This window comes from Neolamprologus brichardi, chromosome 3 (assembly GCF_056152115.1).
Source record: "Neolamprologus brichardi isolate AB-2024 chromosome 3, ASM5615211v1, whole genome shotgun sequence".
Classification (NCBI taxonomy): domain Eukaryota; kingdom Metazoa; phylum Chordata; class Actinopteri; order Cichliformes; family Cichlidae; genus Neolamprologus; species Neolamprologus brichardi.
In genome coordinates this window covers 47,676,998-47,702,323 of record NC_142106.1, presented here as the reverse complement: position 1 = coordinate 47,702,323, position 25,326 = coordinate 47,676,998, and the positions used below count along the sequence as shown (strand labels likewise).

Here is a 25,326-nt window from a genome sequence, read left to right as displayed (position 1 = left end):
ATTATTTGAATATACATGAGTGCTTGTGTATAAATACACAAACAATACACATGCTTTCAATTGTGTAATTTAAGTGATCTAGTAGCTCTGTTTTGGAAGTTCAGTTCATGCTAGAAATGTGTTTTGGAGTTGGTACGTGCTTTGTCTCTAGGGGCACCCGCATATATTTATATATAAACATATATAAATAAAACCACTTTTTACATTAGTAATTCCTTTTGTGCATAATTGTATATTATTGTTAATAATAAATTAATTAAAACAACAAGACAACCTGAAGAGCCAGTTCGGAGCCGAAAGAGCCGGCTCTCTAAAAAGAGACGGAAATCCCATCACTACTACAAACGTCACTGCTGTTTAGTTTTCTGTCTTCATTTATGTTGGAAGTGATAACAGAGCTGTACTTTTTAATTTGTTTCCAAAACCCTGCAGTCAGGACATGCTATATTATATTTAGATAGAAGCTAGCGAGCTAACTTCCTGCTAACTTCTAACTCCGTTAAATATCATAAATTCTGTTTTCATGGATGCCTGGATGTTGAACTCAATTGTTACACCTGGTAGAGCAGAACGCTGATCATTTTATTAAAGATGAAAGACTTTAGACAGTTTTTCAACTCTCAGTAATGCTGAGTGATTGTTTGATATATGGACCTGCAGCGGAGTTTAGGCCCAGACACGGCTAGTGACGTCAGACATAAAGACCGGATACTTTTTTTGAAGTCCGCTACTTTGGGTGCAAGCATAGTTGGTGCACTGTGATCTAAATTCTTCACATACAAGTTTATATGGTCACAAAAATAGGCAGGCATCTCGACCTCCTCACAGACCCTTGTGCTTACTATCTGATTAAACTTATGTGGTTTAAACTTATGTGGAATATTTCATAGCAAGGAAATTTCATACCGACTGGGATCCTATCCTATGGTACAACGCTGGAATTCACAGAGCTCCTGAGACCGACCCATTCCTTCACAAATGTTTGTAGAAGCACTCTGCATCGCTTGATTTTAGACACCTGTGGCCATGGAAGTGATTTGGATGGATGAGTAAATACTTGTAAAGCCCTTGTTAACGTGTACCATCTTCTACTGTATTGTTGTGTTTTATAGCCCATTTAGATAATCAGACATTCATCAACTCCCACAGGCAGCAGAACCAGCATTAACAAAAGAAGCTTAGAAATTTGTTCTTTGGTACTAAACGCTAGCTATCCTGCCTACACCAGAATGCCTCCTCTTTTAAACTGCACTGCATACTGATAGATGGAAATACAGACTGTAACTAGCATCACTAATACAAGAGCAATACTAGGAAGACAGAGGGAGCAAATCTAGATCTTTTTTCCACACCCAGATTTTAACCCCAATACTGTTATGTAAAACATGGCTTTTAGCTGGCCTTTCACAGCTGCAGCTCGTTCTTTATGCAGCAGCTGAGCTCTTGGCAGACTCAGTCCAGAGAATCCATCTCCACCATCTGGTGTTCCTACATGGCTCCCTGCCAGCAGAAATAATTTCAAACTTTATAATCTACAAGGTTCTGTGTTATGTCCCACAAAATCAGGATGTCCAAAGTCTCCCATTTATGTTCGATTGTGGAACACTGAAAAGAATTGCCAAAAAGTCACAGAAGAAGCTGATAATTTAATAACTGCCTCGTGGTAATGCAATAGCATGCCCATAATCCAATAAAAATACTGAGCATATATAGTAATACATTTTTATGTGTAATGCAATAAGCATAATGTGTGTCTTCACTGAAAAATTTTAAGCACAAGGAAACATTCATCTAGGCTCATTTCCTTAACTGGTGAAAGTTCCTAGTGTAAAAACAGGATATTATCTCTAACTGGCTTCCCACCCTCCACCTACAAACCCTGGCCAAGTTTTATGACTTCCTGCCAAAGACTAAAGTCAACTCCTGTGAGTCCTGTGAATTTTGATCTGTTTCATGTGTTTCATGTAAGGCCTGATTTAGATTTCTGCTAGGAAACATTGTAGAGCCTACGATGTAAGCTATGTAAGTGGACGACACCATTGCATTTATGGTTGTGAGTGGTGTATTATGTGTTAATTATCAAGTGTTTTACATGCGGTGCTGCCTCGTAGAAACAAATAAGATGCTGGGACCTTTCCCACCCTTGTGCCCACTCTTTGTTTCTGAAAAAAATTGCTTACATTTGTGAGTCCTTATATTGATGCTATGATTATTATTCTCATATTGAGGCAATGATTGTTATTCTCTCACTGATAAATTTATAAATTGTGAAAAATTACCCGGAAATAGACAGGAGGAATCAACTGAATAGTGTAATCGCTATAGTTTCGGGCTGCATTGATCCAATGTGTAGTTATCTTTCTTAGGAGTTTTACATTAGGTTGTCCTGTAGGTTATGTACATGCAGCACGGCTTAGGTTTGGTAAGTTTCATCTGAATAAAACCACAGGACTTCTTGAACAATGTAATTTGGACCGACAAGCCCAAAGTAGAGATGTTTGACAATAATGCACAGTGTCACATTTGGTAAATATAGCATAAACATGTCATACCAACTGCCTAGCACAGTGGTGGAAGGGTAATGATTTGAGCTTTGCAGTCATTAAGTCAGCTTTATTCTAGAGTCAAATATGACGCTAGTTGTCTGACAGCTAAAGATTGGGCAAAAACTCGGGCATGCAAGCTAACAGTGATCCCAGCACACCAGCAAATATACAACAAAAGGGTTAGAAATAAAAGAATTAAGGTGTTGCAGTGGCTCAAAATCGAGACCTCAACCTGATTGAAATGCTGTGGTGACACCTTAAGAAACCTATATGTAATCCAATACCCACAAACCTCAATGAACTGAGGCAATGTTGTAAAGAAGACTGGGGGAAAAATTCCTCCACAACTATGTGACAGACTGATAAAGTCACAATCTTTAACTTATTGCTATAGGTGGTTTTACAGGCTATTGAATCTTGAGGTATATTTATCTTATCAGAGAACTGAATATATATTTCTTTTTTACGTGACTGTTTCACCCTGAATGTGTAGATAACAATAGGAGATAGCATTGTCCTAACAAACTGCATATCCTGAAAGATCTCCTCAAAGTGTAAACTCCCCTCGCTCAGGGTTAAGTCAGACACTGGGATGAAGACATAGATACCAAATCAAAATCTTAAATGGGGTTCTTTATCTTGCTCAAGAATACTTTGGCATGCAGAGTGTCACAATCTGGTTGTAGGAACTCAGGCGCAGAGCGGTTAGACGTCTCCAAAAAACAGTTTATTTACAGCACCAGTGCACAGTATATACAGTGAAGGGAATCCAAAACTCCAGGGAATCACAGGGTAGCTCTCTCACATTTGCTCACGTCTTCTTGCCCGCACTCACACACGTTCAGGGAGGTCACAGGTCTGGGGAGGAAGGTCTGAAGCAGAAGAGAAGGGAAGTCACAAACTAATCACGAATCTCAAATTACTAAGCACGAGTTCACAGGAGCTGCGAGAAACACTAACATCAGTAGTACAATCATCCAGCGACGAGAGGATCTGTGTTCCAGCCTCAAATAGTGCTCCCGGTGATGACAGGTGATTGTTGTCAGGTGTGTGGACCAAGGGCGGGAGCCCACAGTGAGCTCCGCCCAGGCAGAGAGAGAGAGGGAGAGAGAACCAAAACAGCACATGTAGCCTTGTGGGGCCGGCCGGGCAGGCACTGAGACCATGACACAGAGTCCATGGATCAAACCACCAACCTTCTAATTGGTGGAAGACCTGCTCAACCTCCTTAGCAACAGCTTTCCTACAAGGCGGTACCTTATTGAGATACCTAGATGTTCCACAAACTTTTGCCCATGCTCATAGCGTAATTCAGTGAAGCTCAGACACATATATATTTACCATTTCACTGCTGCACCTGTTGGGAGGAAAATCGTTTTAAAGTTCTTGCAATGAACTTTGTTTATTATGCAAGAATCACTGCACAGTACTACAGAGTACTACAGTTTTTTAATATATTAAAAATCTTTTTGGAAATCAAATGTGCAGCAGGTGCTAACTTGCCTGAGAATATTACAAATGGGACTGTGTATGACTGCGGCTAACTATTTATTAGCTGTAGAACTGCAGCTTCGCTACTTTCAGTCTTTTCTCAGAAAATTGCATTGAACACAGTATCATTTAATTTGAATAATTACGTAGAGAATCAGACAGAATCAGACAGCTAACCCTACCCTGACCTTTAACAAAAGATTTACACTATAGACCCAGTTGCTTGATAGTGGATAGCTATTTTAATGCCATTGCCCTCTTCTGCTGAATATCCCCATTTTATTTATTACGCGTATTATTTTTGAGCTGCTAGCCTACCACATATCTCTCAAATGATCCAATAAAATGCAGAGAAGTACACTCTGCTCTGATTTCTATGGCCTCAAAGCAAACTCTAAATACACTCCCAACTTCACAAACACCACTTAAGGCCACTGCTGCTGCACACATAAACACAGATGGAGGGATACAGACACCTTATCATATGTAGTGTGATAAGCCGTAATGCAAGTAATCACTAAACAGTGCTCAGCATCGAAGGGACATGTAATGATGTGTCAACATTTGCATATAAACACTCTGTTTATAGTTTTTTTTTGCAATCATTGCAATTGCCACAGAAAAACCTTAGTAGTGAAACCTGCAGTTAGCTCCGTTGCTACCTTACTGTGAGGACATGAAAATTAAACTCCCATCCAGCAACTCAGTATGAGTATAACTCATGATATAGCATGCAGAGCTTTTCCTGCACTTACACTGTTTTCTCTCTGTCACTCTCTCTCCAGGGAAACCAGATCCTGAGCGGCCTTTCTCTGGACGAGTACAAGGCCACTCTGAAGATGATTGAAAGGGCTATTCTGGCCACTGACCTCGCCCTGTACATGAAGTAAGTACTAAACATCAAGCCTCAATGGAGACTGAATGAGAGGAAAAGAATGGAAGAAGAAAAGCAGTATTTTAAAGGTTTTTAATCAGTGCAAAATTGAGTACAATTGAGATTACACTCACCTTGTGACTGTTAACGCCTTCATTACTTAAGATCTACTCACTACTCGCCCCTTATAGTAATTCTGTAGGTCTAGATACAAGTTTAGTGTTTAAAAGTTGTGTCTTTCTTCTGGTGAGTGTGCATTTGTGTGTGGGTGTGGTGGTGTGGGTGGGTGGATGGAAAGGGGGTATTTTCTTTCTTTGTAATATAATTGGCTTAGAACTCATGTATGTCTACAGCCCCAGAGCAGATAAAAGTTAAAATGAAAATAAAATACAGACTGTATAAGTACTCAAGCAATTTACCTGCCAAGTACGTTTGAACTGGTGGCATTTTAAGGGTGGCTTCACAGTGTTGGTTGTTATACCCAGTCTTCTGAAAAGAGGGGTGACAATTTTCTACTACATCTTAATGCATTCATGTTTTTTCTTAACTCCCTCCTACTACCTCAGTGACTTCAGCTCTTATCTTAGCCACTTTTAGTCTAGACAGTGGGTGGTTTGGGGGCTAAGTGGGTTATATATGAGGATAATTACCTGCTGTGACATTGTTCATGTGGGTGTGTGCTGTCAGGAGGCGAGGGGAGTTCTTTGAGCTGACCAAGAACAACCAGTTTGTTTGGGAGGATGAACACCACAGAGACCTGCTGAGGTGAGTATAGAGTTTCAGATGCCTGTATTAACATTTACATCAACATAAGATAAATGTTTGTGAGGGAGTCTGAAAAGTAAAAAAGCATCATGACAGCGTGATGATTAACACTTCTATTGATCAACATATAGTTGTAAAAGTTGTTATGTGTTGAAACCATTTCTTCAAGAAAAATGGCTTAGCCATCAATGCAGGCATTCTTTGCATTATAGGTTGCCAGATATGGGTTAAGACCAAAGTTTTAGGTTTTGCTATATGTAAACCTTATATTCAAACCTGGCAATACCATGGTAACAAGTCCATAGTTTCTCCTGCTATGAGAAACTAGTGTGTCTGTGGAAATGTAATGTCTGTAACTTTGTCACCTCCTTCAGGTCAATGCTGATGACTGCATGTGACATCTCTGCCATCACTAAGCCCTGGCCAGTACAAAAAAGGGTAAAAAAACAAACAAACAAACAAAAAAACCCGCAACCTTTACCTGTCTGTATGTTGGTACGCTGCTTTTCTGTGTATTTATGTAGTTGCATAGTGTTTCGATGAGATATTAAAAGAAAAAAAATCAAAAATTCAAAATGAAACAAACCAAATTTTAAAAATAGATTATAACTGCTAGTTAATTTGTATAATATAATTTAAAATCTTAGTTAAATTGATGATACAAAAATAATTAAGTTCCTTAGTATCAAGACAGTTAACACTTCTGCTTTGCAGAAGATGAGAGAAACTCAGGGAAAGAGAGTTAACTTCAACTGTGTCAGTTACTGGGGTAACAGAGTCTGAACTAAATTTTGCCAGCACAAGTTTTTGTCTCTGACTCCTCCCCTTCTGAGCTGGCTGTGTGACATCCTGATTCATTCATTCATTCATTCATTCATTAGATTAATAATAACTAATGATTAAATGAAATGAAATCTAAAAAGGTGAGTAAAGAAGAAACAGGAAGTACATCAGGAGAAACTCCCAGCAGCCTAGACCTATTGAAGTGTAACTAACTGAGGATTCAGGGTCACCTGATCCATACTTAACTATGAGCTTTATCAAAAAGAAAAGTTTCAAGTTTTATCTTAAATGTAGAAATCCAGGCCTGGAAGCTGAAGGCTTTATCAGTATAAATGGTTAAACTGGGCAACATTAAAGTTTTTCTCTAAATCTCATGGAGCACTTTCATTCAGTAAGTACAATTCAAAGGAAGGAAGGAACACAAGTACATTTCTTACATTATGTCATTACATTTTTACTGATCATTGGAACAAGAAAATAGTCAGACTGTCACAAAAGCTGATTCGAGGGTGGATCTTCAGGTTTTATCTTCAGTTTCTGTCACCTGCATTTTGTCTCAACTGAATCATTACATTTAACAAATCAGACATAAAGAAACAGAATTCCAGCTTCATCTTATGAAAATTCAAGTTGGGTAAATGATAACAGCAGACACCATAAAAAATTTTTTATATATATATATATATATATATAAAAAACAAGCTTCCTGGAATAGAGCCCTGCTGACTGTGACCTGAGGTGCAACGTGCCTTAAAATGTATTCTTTGTTATTCACATCTGATCCTACAATTTCTTACTCTAATTACCTTTCAGAGCTCCTCCTTGTTTTCTCTTTTTTTCTTAATCACTGACCTACTACACACACACACACGTGAGCGTGCACTATATTCAATGCTGTAGTGTCTCTGCTGTCCCCCAGTGACCTTCATTAGTCTGTGCCTTGTTAGGAAACTCAGGCCCAGAGGAATTGTTATACAGATAAACATTCTGTGTGTGTGTATGAGAGTGCTGATAAATGAGAGCTTGTTAATAAAAACAGCTGGGCCCTGTCCTCAGATGACAGCTCTAAAAAACAAAACAAAACATTCAGGGCAGCAAACAAGTACATACCCTGGCTTACACACACTCTGGCAAATCACCTGCTCCTCATTAACAGATTGCACTAAACCCATAGCCCTCCTTCCCTGGTCTGTTTTACTTTCACAGCCTCCATCCATAGACTTTATATAAAGATTAACGTATTCACTGTGACGTCACCCAATGGTTTTGGATTCTGGACTGATTCTAATGGTGTTTTCCCAGCATTTAGGCTGATCTGCCATATTGTTTTTGTTTTTTAGACTAGCTCTAAATCTGAAACTTCCAGTCATACTTTTTTCAGTCAGTTAAAGTCATTATAATCATTTAAGGTTATCACTGAAACCTTAAAACCTTAAATAACCAAAGAGCCAAACTGTGCTTTACTTTTACCCTTTCACGCATAGTGGTCACTACAGTGGACAGCTATTTAAAAGCTGTTTTCTTGTATTTGTGTCAGTGTTGATGGTATATTTGCACATAAACCACTACATTGGACACTGATGTGTCACTCCATACTCTGCCACCCACTCCAAAAGTGATGTTGTTCACCTAAGTGGACAAGTAAAAAACTATTTAAAAAGTACCTGTTTAAAAAAAATAATTTCAAAAATCTTTTTTTCATGCCTAAATAAAAATACTTTAACAATAAAGTATAATCCTGATTGAGGTTGTCATGATTCATGCATGAAAGGGTTAAAGAAATGATATGAGTTTGTGAAAGTAACCTCCATAAGCACTGCTAAACTATTTTCATAGATCATGGAAGTAAAGGCAAAGCTTCTTAGTCTCAACAATTAACAACTGCATCATAGTACTTACGTTCCTTGCAGCACCACCAACTCAATCAAGAGCTGCAGACGGCTTCAGCAACACGTGCACACAGAGTGATGTTGATTGGAGCTTGAGCCTATCTTCTTTATCTCTTTGTTAAAAAATTGAGAACACTAACTTTGTGTGGGGCTTTTGGGAGAGCTCTTGCTATTGCTATTCACTTGTTTCATTTTCCTTCTTCCTTCCAGCTGTCACACAGGCTGTCTTTGTCGGTTTGTCTGGGTCATTCCCAGTCATTTCCTCAATATTAATGTTCTAACGATGCTGCCTCCCGCAGCAGTATAAGCATTTTGTTATTTCCATGTAGGAGACCTCTTTCTTATGATGTTCATTAATGTGTTGTACTTCAACTCAAACTGCCACAATTATGCCACAAAGTTTCCAAGGTTACAATGACACTATGACTTGCATAGTATACAATTCACCCAACTTAGTCTTCTGTCCAACAATAAATGAGGATTTAAAATTGATGCTTTCAGAGCAAATTATAAATGGATTGATTCTTATTGCATTTTTGTACTCTGAGTATTCAAAACGGTCATTCATCCCTTCACACAAGCACTTTTTCTTTGCTGTCTATTTAATTCATACACATTTACACTCCAATGAACATATCAGAGAGCAGCTTTGCATTTGCTATTTTGCCTAAGGATACTTTGGCTCACAGACTCGAGCAGCTGGAGATCCAATCACCAACATTCCAATTAGTAGATGCCCTGCTCTAACTCCTGAGCTACAGCCACCCCATCGTAAAAGCTTACTTTGCTTCTATCTTTGGTTTTATATTTAGTGTTATAGAATTTGCCTTTTAAGAACTAAAAGCTCATAAAATGTTTCAATGTTTCTGCATTTGGTTTCTGATGCAGATAGCAGAGCTGGTGGCCACTGAGTTTTTCGAGCAGGGGGATAAGGAGAGGCAAGAGCTGAACATTGAACCAATTGTAAGTAATTTCAGGGTTCATTTGAATGATATTGGATAAATCCTTCTCAACAGCGCAACATTTGCCTTCGAGTGCCCGGGAATCTGTTCTGAGTCCTCTGGTATTTCATTCTACTGCATTTAAATATATTCCCTTTCAAATCATGAAGTATCACAACACATTTTCAAGAACTATGCTGATGTTAGAGTCATGTGAAAAGAATGTTTTCTTAAGACTTTATGCAGTCTGTATTGCAAGATCTTTGTCCTACAGTATAAAGTGCCCTGGGATCACTGTTATTGTTATTTGACACTATATAAACAAACATTTGCATTTACAGTCATGATTAGTTAATCAATTGCATTTGATAAGCAGCACCTGGCCTCTACTCACTCTTTTAATTACCTTTTTAATTCCTATTGAAGCAGTGGGAGGGCATTTATGTGACAAATTTCTTTTTTACATGACTATAAATACCTGTATCTTTTCTTGTCTCAGTTATTTTGTTTGTAAAATGATGTTGGACACACATTATAAATTTAACTAATTGTCATATTTTGTGGTAATCTCTCTCTCCCTCGCTCTATATATATATTCTCTCTATATCTATCTATATATAGATATAGAGAGAGTGAGAGATGGCTATATATATATATATATATATATATATATATATATATATATATATATATATATATATATATATATATATATATATATATATATATGTGTGTGTGTGTGTGTGTGTGTGTGTGTATGTGTATATATATGTGTATGTGTATATATATATACACATATATATGAATTTTCTCATAGATTTGTCTGTTTTGGGGCTAAAACAGTTAACGTATTAATGACTCTAATTAATATAAAGTTTACATCTCATTTTTTCAATCCTTTCACAGGACCTGATGAATCGTGAGAAAAGGGATAAGATACCAAGCATGCAGGTGTCCTTCATTGATGCCATTTGCATTCAGTTATATGAGGTAATTCAGCCCTTGCTATTTTTGCTGACCAGTGTTGCTGATGAATAGCAATTCTTCCTGCATTCAGTTCTGCCTCTGATTTCCCATGCTGAATTGTCTTTATCACTGTCACAGACCTTGGCTGGCTTATCGGAGTATTGCTCCCCGTTGTTGGAAGGATGTCAGAAAAACCGGCAGCAGTGGAAGTGTTTAGCCGAGGAGTGTGAGAAGGGGCTTGTCAACGGCTTGGTGTGATCCAAACACCAGTTTGGTTTTCATCCAACTCAGATTTCCAGAGTTCTACATTTTCAACCTATTCTCATTAAAATTATCTAATAGCGTATTGTGTGGACTGACAGTGAGGTAGAAAAGTAATTTTCCTATCATGAAATAAAACACTAGCTATGGTCTGATAATAGAAGAGGTCACTTGCCTTGAGCAGTCTTAATACTTTAAGACTTAATCTATTACGGTTGAGGTGCCGCAGTCAGGTTTCACAGTTTGTCTTTCTTTTCCTTGTTGTAATCTGGAGTCTACTCACCCGGCAAAGCGTTTGCTCAGATATAGGAAAATTACAAACGATCATGCATAGCCATGCCAATGAGTACAAGTTAAAAGATAAAGTAAGATAGAAAAAAAACTGTAAAAACATCTACAAGTCAGTCAGTTGACTTGTTGGTAATCTGCCTAGACTTGTCAGCACTTTTCCTGTCTCCCGGAGTATCAGTAAATCTTGTGAGTACTTTTCACAACAGATAAAAATAGATAAACTATGAAATAACATCAAAGTTGTACCTGTCCACCCCCACTATCGAACATTCGTTAAAAAGTTGTATGCTAGTTTTACAGCTAAGCCCTACCATGAACAGAAAGGAATGAAATGTGTCCATAACAAGAAATCATTGTTTCTGAGGTCATGGTCATTTTATCCTGTCACCACCATTTTTTTCTCACTCACCAGAGATAATAACAAAGTCAGCACTAAGCTATATTTATTACATAGACACTGTTATTTTTGCATAGAGTGGCTTTCATATTGATGGTCTCACCTACACTATCTGTGACAGGTAGTGAACTTTAGGGAACACTGAATGGTTAAGCTGCATACACTGGAAGCTCTACATATTTACTTCCAGGTCATATGTATTCTTTATTCCTATTGGTAGTTGCTTCGGTCTCTTGCCTAGAAGTTGAAAAAAAATTATCTTCCCTTAGCAAATAGGAAATGGTAAACGGACTGATTCTTATTTAGCACCTTTCTACTCTGCCTGCACATTCAAAGAATTTGCCTGTGGTTATTTCATCTGTAATCACTTGAAGTTGTGGGATGTGATTCACTTTGAATGGTCTGTATTCACTATGTCGCTTCCAGTGTTCATGGAGCTTTAGCACCATTGGCACCATTCTAGTGGGATGAAAACAATGCAACTACTATATACAGTGGGGCAAAAAAGTATTTAGTCAGCCACCGATTGTGCAAGTTCCCCCACTTAAAATGATGACAGAGGTCAGTAATTTGCACCAGAGGTACACTTCAACTGTGAGAGACAGAATGTGAAAAAAAAATCCATGAATTCACATGGTAGGATTTGTAAAGAATTTATTCGTAAATCAGGGTGGAAAATAAGTATTTGGTCAATAACAAAAATACAACTCAATACTTTGTAACATAACCTTTGTTGGCAATAACAGAGGTCAAACGTTTACTATAGGTCTTTACCAGGTTTGCACACACAGTAGCTGGTATTTTGGCCCATTCCTCCATGCAGATCTTCTCAAGAGCAGTGATGTTTTGGGGCTGTCGCCGAGCAACACGGACTTTCAACTCCCGCCACAGATTTTCTATGGGGTTGAGGTCTGGAGACTGGCTAGGCCACTCCAGGACTTTCAAATGCTTCTTACGGAGCCACTCCTTTGTTGCCCGGGCGGTGTGTTTTGGATCATTGTCATGTTGGAAGACCCAGCCTCGTTTCATCTTCAAAGTTCTCACTGATGGAAGGAGGTTTTGGCTCAAAATCTCACGATACTTGGCCCCATTCATTCTGTCCTTAACACGGATCAGTCGTCCTGTCCCCTTGGCAGAAAAACAGCCCCATAGCATGATGTTTCCACCCCCATGCTTCACAGTAGGTATGGTGTTCTTGGGATGCAACTCAGTATTCTTCTTCCTCCAAACACGACGAGTTGAGTTTATACCAAAAACTTCTACTTTGGTTTCATCTGACCACATGACATTCTCCCAATCCTCTGCTGTATCATCCATGTGCTCTCTGGCAAACTTCAGACGGGCCTGGACATGCACTGGCTTCAGCAGCGGAACACGTCTGGCACTGCGGGATTTGATTCCCTGCCGTTGTAGTGTGTTACTGATGGTGACCTTTGTTACTTTGGTCCCAGCTCTCTGCAGGTCATTCACCAGGTCCCCCCGTGTGGTTCTGGGATCTTTGCTCACCGTTCTCATGATCATTTTGACCCCACGGGATGAGATCTTGCGTGGAGCCCCAGATCAAGGGAGATTATCAGTGGTCTTGTATGTCTTCCATTTTCTGATGATTGCTCCCACAGTTGATTTTTTTCACACCAAGCTGCTTGCCTATTGTAGATTCACTCTTCCCAGTCTGGTGCAGGTCTACAATTCTTTTCCTGGTGTCCTTCGAAAGCTCTTTGGTCTTGGCCATGGCGGAGTTTGGAGTCTGACTGGTTGAGGCTGTGGACAGGTGTCTTTTATACAGATGATGAGGTCAAACAGGTGCCATTCATACAGGTAACGAGTGGGGGACAGAAAAGCTTCTTACAGAAGACGTTACAGGTCTGTGAGAGCCAGGGATTTTCCTTGTTTGAGGTGACCAAATACTTATTTTCCACCCTGATTTACGAATAAATTCTTTACAAATCCTACCATGTGAATTCATGGATTTTTTTTTCACATTCTGTCTCTCACAGTTGAAGTGTACCTCTGGTGCAAATTACTGACCTCTGTCATCATTTTAAGTGGGGGAACTTGCACAATCGGTGGCTGACTAAATACTTTTTTGCCCCACAGTACTTTACATAGTGTCACAATAATCTCATAGACTTGTTATATGTCTTCACGGCACACACACACACACACACACACACGACGTGGGTTTGAGTCTTTCGTACATTTTATTCACTGTCTTAACTATTGCATATTTATTTTTGTTTTATATATTTATTAGAGTCTATATTGTAAGGTCATTCTTTTGTCAAAGCACACAATTATCTAGAAAATGTTTTCATATGTGGAAAAAAAAATCCCGTCTTTTTTTATAGGCCCTTTCTTAGGAACAACTGCTTCTTCTGATGACATTTGGAAATGTTCTGTATTGTGTTATTTGGAATTTAGATTTTCTATTTTTCCAGCTGTAGGAAGAGCCAAAGACTAGATCTGTGATTTCAAAGGAAAATGGATCTAGATGTTGCCACTGCCTTGTTGCGATAAAGTACACAATTCAGTTTTACAGAACCACTTATTTTTATTTATCCATGTCCAGTAATGCTGTTTATGCATACCAATTTTACAAACTGAACAACGGAGTAATATCTACAGAATATAAAGTATGATTTACTCACCGAGGGTGGCATCTAGCTCTGATACATTGTGACGGTGTATAATTTCTATTTCTGTAAACCTGATTTTCTGATGGGTAAATGTAAAAATCTGTTCAAACAAGATATTTGCTACAAGGAAAAAAAGGATTCTTTAACATTTAGAGCAGTTTCTGTTGCACTACAAAGACTGACTGAACAACAGAATTTGGCAGAAAATTTCAGTATGTAACCCAGAATGTATCCAGGAGCAACTTTTTCATTAGATAAAGATATTAAGTGTTTCAGCATTTTGATGTGTTTGGGTTCACTGCTGTCCACCCTTTAGAGGCAGAGGTTTTCAGTCTGTAGTAAGAGGCGAGGTGTCATCACCAACACATTTAAAAGAACAATCTGGTACCTTTGGACCTTGTGAAATGCAGGTTTTTGCTGATCCTGCAAGAAGGAACAATTACTCCTCAATAAAAGTGATTTCAGCATGTCCACACTAGGAATAAATAGAAAATGCAACATTACTGTGACATTTTTCTGTACACCTAGAATGTTTGTTAATATCTAGTTTTGAAGGATGCTACTGTTACCCTTCAGAACTCTTTTTTTTATGCAGAAAAGAAAAAGTTCTGTTTTGGTAAATGAAACTGCTAAATCAGCAGAACTGGTAAAACAGTTAATTGTCCAGCCAATAAACTGTTGATGAGGAGTCACAGAGGTCTGTGCATTTAATGAACAGCTTACTAATGGACATGACAGATTCATTTAAACTCAAGCACTTTTGTAGATGTACATGCTCAGAAAGTTAATTTGTGTCCGTGGTTGTCATTTGTACATTGAATAAGTCTCCAGGACTATTTTACTTGTGCCTGTAGCTTAGCCTCTGTGCTCTCTGGAGAAAAAAAAAAAAAACCCCTCACTGCTTGGTTGTCAGTTTTTTCTTTTGCATGTATATGAGAGGGCATTACACGACAGATGGATTTTTTTAGGTAAGAGAATTGTGGGTTTTCTTTTGCAAAATGTAATATGCTGATACGGTACTATGATGGTGTTACACATCTGCAACTGTCGACACCTTTCAACACTGTGAGCGAAGTGAATAGTATGTCCCATTAAATAATACTTATTTACTATGTCTCCTGTGTGCTGTCTATAATTTCTCAAACGTACTAAACAAGCAGGTGAAAAATTTAACCAATGAATGAATGAATGGATGGATGTCAGTGTGCTTTCCAGTTATTAAAACACATTACAAAAAGAGTGCATTCCAAACTAACTTCTCTTTCTTGACCTTGATGAAAAGATCAGCTTATACTATTGAAATGCATCCCAAGACGACATCGTCTCAAGGCTCCAAAAACCATGTGATATCTTTTATATAATGCTCCAAAATAAATAACACAATGAAAAACCTTGGCACCTCCTGAACAAAAGAAAACCACAGAATCACTTCTTTGGGAAAAAGCAAAATGCATTTATTTATGTCATTTTATAAAAGTTCAACATAGATACCACTATCTTCTAAAACAGAGACTGAAAGAATGAAAGAAAGCAAAAGACTAAAGAAAAGACAGTTGTTTTCTACAGACAAATGCCACTTAGCAGAAATATTTACATCAATGTAGAAAGAACACATTTCCTTCATGTCCTTATCATATTGACAAGACACAGTGAAGCTCAACAAAGGAAAACAGGTCCTTGTTGTCCAGTCACGCACAGGCAGTGAACAAAGACACGGCAGTGTTAGATCTACTGGTTTCTATAAGAATCAGTGGTCGGTGCTGTAACAGCTCATGTGGTTTAGAAGTTTAAACTGACTCAGTCTTCTTGTACGCCACCATGCTGTTCACCTTGTGGATTGAAGTGGTGAAGGAACGCAAACGCACCTCCTCTGACTGGTCAATGGTCTGCGGCCCTGATTCTTCCCATTTATCTGGAACCACCAGGTCCTTGTCTGTATAAACCAAGAGGTCAAAAGCACCTGAGGGGAGGGGGGAGGAGTTGAAATTATTACCCAACCACCACATCAAAGGCTCAAATGTCAAAAGTCTCATTACTCACATGGCGTCTCCAGCAGGGGCAGGAAAGTAACAGTGGCTGTTATCTGTCTGATAACTGAGCGGATCTCATCCTGAATTGTCTTAATGGACTTCTCTCTGGGTGCACTGGGTGACACATGAGAACTCAGTTAACATGCATTATTTATTAGTCAAACAATAGTCAGTTGAGTGTAATGACAGATGCTCATTTAACCAAATTACATACTCTGTTGTAAAGACTCTTCTAAAGTACAAATTTCATGTCATTTTATTGCAAAAAACCAAAACAAAAAAAACTTATCCACTGCAAACATACAAATTCAGATCTGTGCTGACAAATCAGCCAACCAACCCAAAGTCTGCACCATTCAACTCCTGTCAATAAGTGTAAGTAAACAGATCTGTCCAGATGCCTTAGAGCAGGGGTAGGCAGCCTTTCTGATGATGAGTGCCATCTAAAATGTCCTCAGAAGTCAGTGTGCCATATGATTGTATTAGCAATAAATTTAATAACGCTCTATATGAACAGTTACATACTATATAGAACCACTTTATAGAATTATATTTGTTCACAGATGTTCGCAGCTATCAGCTATTTTGAAACATAAAAAAATAAAAAGACACTTTTATCCATAACAGCAAATGAACTGTACAACAGAAAATGCAAATGCTATTTATGGTCTCCTCACAACAATGATAAGAAAAATAAACTGAGTCAATATGGCATGTTTGTTAATACAAATCTGATCTCTGGTCTCCCACTCAGAGACACGGGAGCATCCAGCATTCAGACGGCTACCTGAGGACTCATGTGAGAGAAAATCTGCTCACACAGACATGTAGAGCCAAATACTGTCAATAAGGCCTCTGCAATGTTTTGAAGACAGTTAAACTTGTCAGGTAGTGATGTCCAGCAGGTGAAAATGCAAGCTCCATGAACACGCACAGCTATGGATTCCAGCTGCTTCGACGTTGCATTAACTGGCATTAACTCAGCCAGTTAATGCGAGACAAGTCTAGCTGCTCATTAAAGCTTTCTGGTTTGATCAGAAAATAAAACATTGGTCCAAACACCTAAAAGTCCCAAAAACACATTGTGAATTCTGTCTCGAATCTACGGATGTATCCGTGTATTTCTTCCTTCCCTTATAACTTCCCTTCAACTCATTCATGTCACCTAAACGGTAAACCTGTTTCTCCATCACCTGTTCAGCTCTGATGATTCAGTAAGGACATCTCCTGGTTTCATCTTCATGTTTCCCTCTCACCTGATAACCAAACCGACATCATGACCAGCAGGTTTACAGCTGTGGCTCCAGCAAACATCAGCTGATGCTAGAAATTAATATTAAATAAATTCTAACAGCTGATCAAGCTTAAACATGCTGCTGTTGTTTAACGCGACATCCGCCGGTAGTCGGTTGAAGTAGCAACAGGAGAGAGAGAATGAGAGAAGAAGAAACAGCTGTGCAGCAAACACAGAATAAATCCAGCTTTGTGTGTTTTTCTTTTCATTGTAGCTGAAGTCCGGGACAAACTGTGTTCCTTTTCAGCTCAATACGAAACGCGTAATATTTTCTCTGAATGCGGGTCGATTCGTGTTTTTACGGGACGGTTGGCAAATCTACTAACTAACCTTATGAAGAAAATAAAGTTCACTATCAGTAACATCATAGCATCCACCCAGCTGTATAAACTCCGTCATGCTAGCTAATACGCAGTACGAGTGTAACTGAAAAACTCAGCACAACGAAAATAAACTCCACCTAAACTTGGTTTATATCTGACCCAGACAGACTGCAGGTCATAACTTCTTACCTGAAGTTCAGTTCACCTGACACTCGGACCGGCAGCCGCCTTGGGTCTCTCCTCCTCCTGCCTCCCCTTTCTCTCATCCACCTGCTGCCTCCACCACTTCCTAATGTTACTGAATCTGTGGAAGCTCCGCCATAGCCACCACCAAAGAACTGAATTATTTACACACCGGCCAGCATCTGGCCAATCCACCAACTTTCATTGTTTATACCGTTACAAAAAATAAAAAAAAATCATCGGCCCATAAAAACGGAAAATCACCATCAGCCCACTGAGCAAATGCCCGATGGCCAGTCCAGCTATGATCGTGCCATCAGTTAACCCTTCGCGTGCCAGCTGTGGTACGCGTGCCTAGGGTTGCCGACCCCTGCCTTAGAGGATATACATGGGTTTATTTTTTACAATAGGTTTACTTTATTAAATTGATTTTTTTTAAACCACAACAATCAAAGGGAAGACCTATTTTTAGCAGCAGATTAACACATTTGGTCCTGCCACCACATATAATACAGTGTATGTGAGTCTACGCAGTCATAGTAAGTCAGCCATGTGTGTTCTACGTGATGCAATAGTTCGGCTCATTACTGCGTTTTTTCAGATAACACTACAACTGTGTGGCACACAGGAATAAAACTCATGCACCTGCAGCCAGTCATGTTGGCCTGACAGCTGATCAAATTTTGCAGCTATTTTGAATTAATGCCCACACCAAAAAGACCAGAACATGCACCAACTGCTGATTTAAGAAACTAAACTACTGATCTAAAAGATCCAGTGCTAATGGAAGAGGTCAGAGGAGAATTACCAAATTGGTTGAAGTTGACAGAATGGCTATATTAATTCTATACAGTAGTTCCAAGCATAAAAGCAGTCAGACTCACAACACGCCTAATGTTGAGGCTCATGGGATGCAACCTAAGAAGCCAACAATGGATTCTCTCTTGCAAGCCACGGAAATCTGACACTGCAGTGGAAAGGGCTTATATAAAACTGAACACAACCTGGTCAGATTGCTACTGAGGCTGCAGATGCCACACAGCATGAGTTCATGCTGCTGCAGGGGTTAACCTTAATTTGCCAAATACCAGTGAGTTAAGGTTTTAATATCATTGCTTGAGTAACAACAGCATGAATGTGCATCTAAGAACTGTGCAACACAATCATGTCAAGATATAGCAGATTTGAGTTTGATAAACCACACTCTTCGGTGGGCTGAGCATTGTCATCTTTCCTGTCCCAGATTGCCACTGGTTGCAGAATCTCATCTCAATATCTCTCTGTAATGAGACTGCTTCCGGTGATGACAAGCCGCGTTTTTCCAGCAAGAGAGACGCTGCCTCACTCTATCGCACTGCCTCCACAAAAAGTAGTTACCCTGTTAGTGAAGCAATCAGCATCATGCGCCTTCTCAGAACTTTGACCCTATGGTCTAACTGTCATAGGCAGATTCTAGACTCATCGCTGAACATAAAGTTCCAGTGCACACGTTGCCAACACAAACGCAAACGGGCCAAATGGTGACGGGCAGTCATAACAGGACTCCTTGAAGCCCTATGGGACTGAGACTGGCCATGTGCGGTCTGTTCCAGATTGTCTGGCTAGCGAGCTGTCGGACACATCATCCAAACCTGTAGAAGGCTGCGTGAAGGTCCTAAGTGCTGGAACTTGGCCTTCAATTTGGAGATGCTACTGTACGGCTCACGCCACATAATACTGTAACTTAACTTTGTGGAACACCAACTGGAGGTTACCCTACAGCAGTGGCTCCCAAACTTTTTTTGCTAGGCCCCCCTTTGTTTGACAAGAAAAATGTTCGCCCCCCACCCGTGCACACACAAACACATCCTTTAACCACACAAACACATCCTTTAACCACACACACCCATATTTTGCTCCATTGCGGTTTATTTCACACCTCAAACATTTAGTACACAATTAAGTAATTAACAAGTAATCTGCAATAAATTACAGGTAGTAAGAAAATACACTACTCTTTTACGCTACGCCACACCCACATGGGTATTTTTGAAAACGCACCTGTTTCTATGCATTTGGACCCTTCATCCACATGTAAACGGCGTTTCGAATCACCAAAAACTGAGATTTTTTAAAACTCCTTTTTTGCGTTTACGTGTGGACGAGGAATACAGAGTTCGTCACGCAACGTCAAAGGTATGTGCCTTTTTTCACGTCACACAAAAATATTGCCGTAAACAGTTTATTTTGCGACAACACGAAACAAACGATAGCGTAAAATGAAACAATAGACTTTTTATATCTTCATCCGATATATATTGTTATATCGAACAGCCCTAGTTTGGAAACACATTCAGCTATGCTTCATCTCATGCTTTGCGTGTGTGTGGGAGCCCCATCAAAAACCTGTTCATTATGCTAGCAGTGTCCAAGCGTTGTTTTTGTTTTTTTCATACCCCCCCTGCAATGGCTCTGCGCCCTTCCCTAGGGGGCAGGCCCCACACTTTGGGAAGGTCTGCCCTATAGCATGAGTCCCATCAGTCAAACATGCCATACTTATAGCAGACACTAGCTAATCACTGTTGCAGAGTCCATGCGCACAGGTACTGCCAATCAGGAACCTGATAGTCCGCACCTGGGGTACCTGAAGCTCAAAACAATTTATATAATATATCACTCCACTCAAACTGACGGCGGGGGAAGTACAAGTGCAACATGCCAGGTGTTGGAATTAGGAGACAGCAAATTAACACTGGAAGTCCCAGGCTTTTCTATGACCATTAGCATGGAGCCAGAACAAATAGACAAAAAAGGTACTAGAGGTCCTGACCTGCTCTCTTTAGCCGACTTGTCACACTCAATGTCAAACTGCCATCTCTCGAGCACCTCGTTGGTTTCCAGACACGTGATCACCAACACCAGCTTTTGCACAGTGCACTCAAACAGCCACTCTGCAACACCAAAAGAGCAAACAACACTTAATTAAAGTTTGTTATGCAAAGTGAGAGGTAGTTAAACACCCTAAAAACATAATACAAACATGTACAGAATTTTGTATCCACAACTATATCCAAGAGATCACAATTTCTGTGAGAAAAATGATGATTGATTTGTATTCTGTAATTTCACTACTCTTAGCATTACACAATTGAGAGCTTGAGTGATTTGACATATGCACCCGAAAATATGAATATTCTGGTACGAATTACATTAAACTTGAACTGACAATCCAGAGATATTTACTCTATTTAGTTTTATTTACATTGCACTAAAAATCACAACAGTTGCTTCAAGAGACTTTATACTTTAAAGTAAAGACCCCACAGGCTTAAAAAGAAAAACAATCAGATGATCCCAGAACAGCAAGCACTAGGCATTGATGGGAATTTAAAAAAAAACTTATTTTTAACAGGAAGAAACCTGAGGAGGCAGCCACCAACAGTTGCGGGCATTGGATTTAGGAAAAAAAATAAGAAAATAAAATAAAATATTACAATGGCATCACCTTGGACAGAAAAGGGTGCACCGATCTCCTTCCTCATTCACATACATAAGTATTTATGGCAAAATCAAAAATTGGTAAATCAAAAATCTAGCGTTTTTAACCAGAAATAGTTTGTAGTTCACCTGACAAGAGCCTAAGAGTAGCTTAACACAAATTTGTGTAACATGGGAATGAAAACTCACGTGTGCTGCTTTGTATGTTACTTAACATTGATCATAAGATGCCAGGTCATACCAATTAAAATCTCAGGCATGTGTCTCATAGGCATCTGAGTTCATCTTCAACATCATGCTGCTCTGCTGCACGTTAATTGCCCCTTGGGGATAAATAAAGTCTTTACGATTCTGACTGATCTAATTCAACACAACAAAAAGGGGAGGGGGAAATGCACCACCACGTGGCCCTACTCAGCAATCGCAACTAACAAGTTACTATTTATTGAGTGAAGACGATCGAATTAGCAAAATAAATTGACAAAATCATTCATTGTTCACAAACATCATCTTATTTTGTACTTCACTACGGCTTTTGCCTTTACTTTTTCTTCTCAATAAAAATCCAAAGTCACTCCCCACCAAGCTGTGAGCTCAGTTCTCACCAATTAAGTTTTTTCTTTTCTATCTAGTGTTCAAGGAAATCCACTTAAAGTAAAGTAGACTGAAGTTTTGTTTGTTTTCTTAAGTACAATATGTCCACATTTTTTTCAAGGTCTAAGAGTAAATATGTAAAACGAAGAAGAAAAAAAAACATCTCCATAGTGACCAAAATAACTGTGAGTAAGATTTCCTGCCGTAAGCCAGCAGCCTTGTAGATATGGCTACAGAACTCGAAGCCCAAAACTACAACTGGAGTGCCTTCAGACCGCAGTTGGTTAGCTCACTCAGTTCCAGAGTTTTTCCACTTTCTCCTTAGTTGTGTCACGAGTGGGGAAGCCCACTATTGAGATACCTTTAAGTTGAGACACCACGTTAGTCAGATAGTTCTTCAGCTTGGGGTCGGTAGTTAGTTGGAGACTCATGTCATAGTGGGTAACTCTGGTGAATGTCTCTGGAGGATAGATGCCCCGTTGGTACAAGATGCTGTTGATGCCGAAAGCTGTGAATGACAATGGGGAAATCAAAGGCTTCAAATACGCCGGAATTCCAGTATTCGTAAAATTTAGAGGCTTATATGATTCAAACTTGAAAGGGACAGAAGATTACAAAAACAACTACACATGAAAGGGAATAACACGAGAGAAAACTAACTATCAATGAATATATTAGCTCGGTAGAATAGAAACGATGTATGGTGTACGTTCACGATTCTCAATACAAGGGCAGACAACTAGACAGTCTTTACAAATTATTCGGTTTGAAGTTGTGAATTGACGCTTATAGGATACATCAGGCTTAAACACTTTATTTTTCATCAACTGGAGCTATGCTTGCCATGTGAGTCCATACATGCTGCGTTGATGCTAATATGTTATCGGGCACTATGTAGGCCCAATAGCATATTAGCGTTACATGCATGCGTGTCGAAAACGAGCGACTAAAGATGAAATAACAGAAATACTTACAAAAGAACTCGGCTACTAACTCCGCGCTTCCTTTGAGAGTAATTCCCTTCAACGTGCTTGTCATTTTCTTAACACTTTGGTCTAGCTCTCAACAGTAAATATATTGTACTCTTTATTTTCTTCTTCTTCTACGTCTTCCGACTTCAACTGCCCGCCACCCAGTTTGAATTTTGTCAGCTTCCACACTATTGCGCATGCGTGTGAGACTGCGGCGCGATTTTGATGACGTTTTAGGTTACGCTTACAGTTTTTCGACACTAGAGAGCAGTGTAGAATAATTAAAGCCCTTTCTATCTTGTAATTGACTGTATATTAATGTAATGTGTCACTGCACAAATGACTGAATTAATAAGTTAATATTGTAGATACCACGTTTAGTTAATCCTAAAGGGGTCCAAACAACCATTGTATGCAGACTTGGAAAAGTCACTCTGCAAAACAGAAAATTGCAAAACAAAAGAAAGACAACTTCAGTTAATGCTAGCTTTTAAGTCTTGTTGGCTCTGTACTTCTCTTTTTGCTATGTTTGTCTATGTGCTATTTTTTTTTTTTATCATAGTTGGTTTTTTCTCAGTCAGTAATTGTCTTTTTCTTTCAGGAGGAAAGCCATGCGGTTCCTGCACACCTCCAGGACCACTAAGTGGGCAGATGAGATTTGACCAACTTCTCCCAAAATTAATGAAAAGCTTCGAACCTTCTTTGGGAAACTTGTGATTCATGAAAAATGGCTTCTTTCCAGCTGCAGCTGGTGTCATTAACAAGGTCCCCAGACTGACACAGGATATGAACACCACACATCAAACTGTCAGAAAGTATTTTTATTTACACATCTTTTAAAATGAACTGTGGTAACTCGTGGGGACCAGCCAGGCTCCGACTGAATTATCCACATGGGCCCATCTTTCTAGTGGGCCCACCACCTGTAGGAGTCAGGCGCTATTTTGCTAAGGGAGGGGGTGGACTGGTTGTAGGAGGAGGAGAAACAGCTGCAACTTACACCACAGGTTGCAAGATAGGAAATACACATGTCTGGCCTCACCTCAGTGGAGATATTAGGTTCTGAAACTAATCTTTTTGTGAAGTACAGCCCACAACTAGAGTTGGTTTTAATGGAAGATAAATGCAGAAAAGTGTATGCTCATATGCCAGCAGTTAGGTGCCTATATGTTAGGGTTCTCTCCAGTGAATAAGACATTGCTTCCTGCATCTTCAGGTTGGACATTTGCACATATGCTAAACAAACAAGTTGAGCTGCTGCTTTTCTAGCAGCAGCTCAACTTGAAGCCATTTGAAGCTCAACTTTGAGCCTCAAATGGCTCAAAGTTGAGCCATTTGAGGTGGTTTGGGCACCTGATCAGAATGACTACGTTCCTCATTCTGATCAGAATGAAGTTCCCAAAATAGCTCCTAGGTAAAGTGTTTTGGGAACAACCAACTGAGAAGAGATCCTTAGGCAGACTAAAAACATACTGAAGAAATTGTGTTTCTCAGCTGGCTTGAGAAAATCTCAGTGTGCCACCCAGAATACCTGGAGGAGATGGCCAAAGAAAGGGAGGTCCCAGGGTCTCTGCTTAGACTGAAACAAAGGCTGCAACTGGGACCTAGATTAGCAGGAGAAAATAAATTATATTCTCACTACTTGAGAATAGAATTACTTGAAGCCACACAACTCTGCATTAATTGCAGTCACAGACTGTGAGCCACAGACCCTTGCATGCATCCTCACACAAAAAGGCTCAAGAGGATTAAACACATTCACTGGACCCATAACAACACATCCTTCCATAAATGACCTTTTTCAAGTTCCCTGTAGATGTTCTAAAGCACTTCTTAATGCAATCCCTTCAGCTTTCCTCCTAGCTATAGGAAGTGAGTGTGTAAAACCACAGGAGTGAACTCATCACACATGTCATAGCCTGATGTCTTTTCCTCAACCACAAGCATGTTGCCATTCATCACTGGACTCTCCAAAAGCTCAGTAAAGTCTTTTTCTCTATGACACAATGTGCAGTCTTCAACTTGTATCATCTTGCAACAGCTGATTCAGCATCCAAAAAGTTGTGACGCAGTGTGAAACCTAAATATAAACAAAATACAATGATTTGAAACCCATAATTTATTCATAATAGATAATAATAGACATACAGAACCTGTAAACAGGAAAAAATGAGAACATTTTGATTTTGATAGCAGCAACAAATTGGGGTGGAGAAGCAGTGATGACCTTCTTGCCAGTGAAATATTCATTTATTATATTTAAAATTGACAGTATTTTGTGCTGTTGACATCTGATATTATTTTATAATTGTGGGCAGTTGTGTGTTTATGTTACACAAAGGATTAATGTTAGACAAAGCGTTAGAATAGCAATACTGTGTGAAAGTTAGCATTTGATATGTTGTTTATCATAAGTTAAATTTTGGGTTAAATTATATCCAAATGTTGAATTTCATCTTTCTTTATCTTTTCAGTTGTTACTCTTCCGTAAAATGATTGGCCTTTTCTCATTGCAAAACCAGTATGCAGTCCATCACTCAGATTAGATTTTTAGAGTTTTTGCTGTCATTCCTGTGTGACCATTTTATTAACCAGTTTAAGTGGGAGATGGTAG

The 25,326-nt window shown here is 39.2% G+C and overlaps 2 protein-coding genes across 4 annotated transcripts in view; one reads left to right on the top strand and one right to left on the bottom strand.

Moving 5' to 3' along the window:
* pde5ab (phosphodiesterase 5A, cGMP-specific, b) overlaps positions 1–11,691 on the top strand; it is a 111,840-nt gene extending 100,149 nt beyond the window's left edge. For all 3 annotated transcript variants that reach the window (XM_087837767.1, XM_087837766.1, XM_087837765.1), the window contains exons 17-22: positions 4,823–4,923; positions 5,599–5,676; positions 6,051–6,114; positions 9,237–9,311; positions 10,196–10,279; positions 10,394–11,691. In XM_087837767.1, the coding sequence (XP_087693893.1) occupies positions 4,823–4,923; positions 5,599–5,676; positions 6,051–6,114; positions 9,237–9,311; positions 10,196–10,279; positions 10,394–10,513 (522 nt within the window). In that variant the 3' untranslated portion in view covers positions 10,514–11,691. The remainder of the gene's footprint in view (positions 1–4,822; positions 4,924–5,598; positions 5,677–6,050; positions 6,115–9,236; positions 9,312–10,195; positions 10,280–10,393) is intronic.
* A 3,578-nt stretch (positions 11,692–15,269) lies between these two features.
* mad2l1 (MAD2 mitotic arrest deficient-like 1 (yeast)) lies at positions 15,270–22,893 on the bottom strand. The gene is made up of 5 exons (XM_006808999.3): positions 22,716–22,893; positions 22,103–22,249; positions 20,480–20,600; positions 15,881–15,984; positions 15,270–15,800 (listed from the first exon to the last, which is right to left on the bottom strand). The coding sequence occupies exons 1-5, from the start codon at positions 22,777–22,779 to the stop codon at positions 15,628–15,630; spliced, it is 609 nt and encodes a 202-aa protein (XP_006809062.1). The 5' UTR covers positions 22,780–22,893; the 3' UTR covers positions 15,270–15,627.
* Between the last annotated feature and the right edge of the window lie 2,433 nt (positions 22,894–25,326).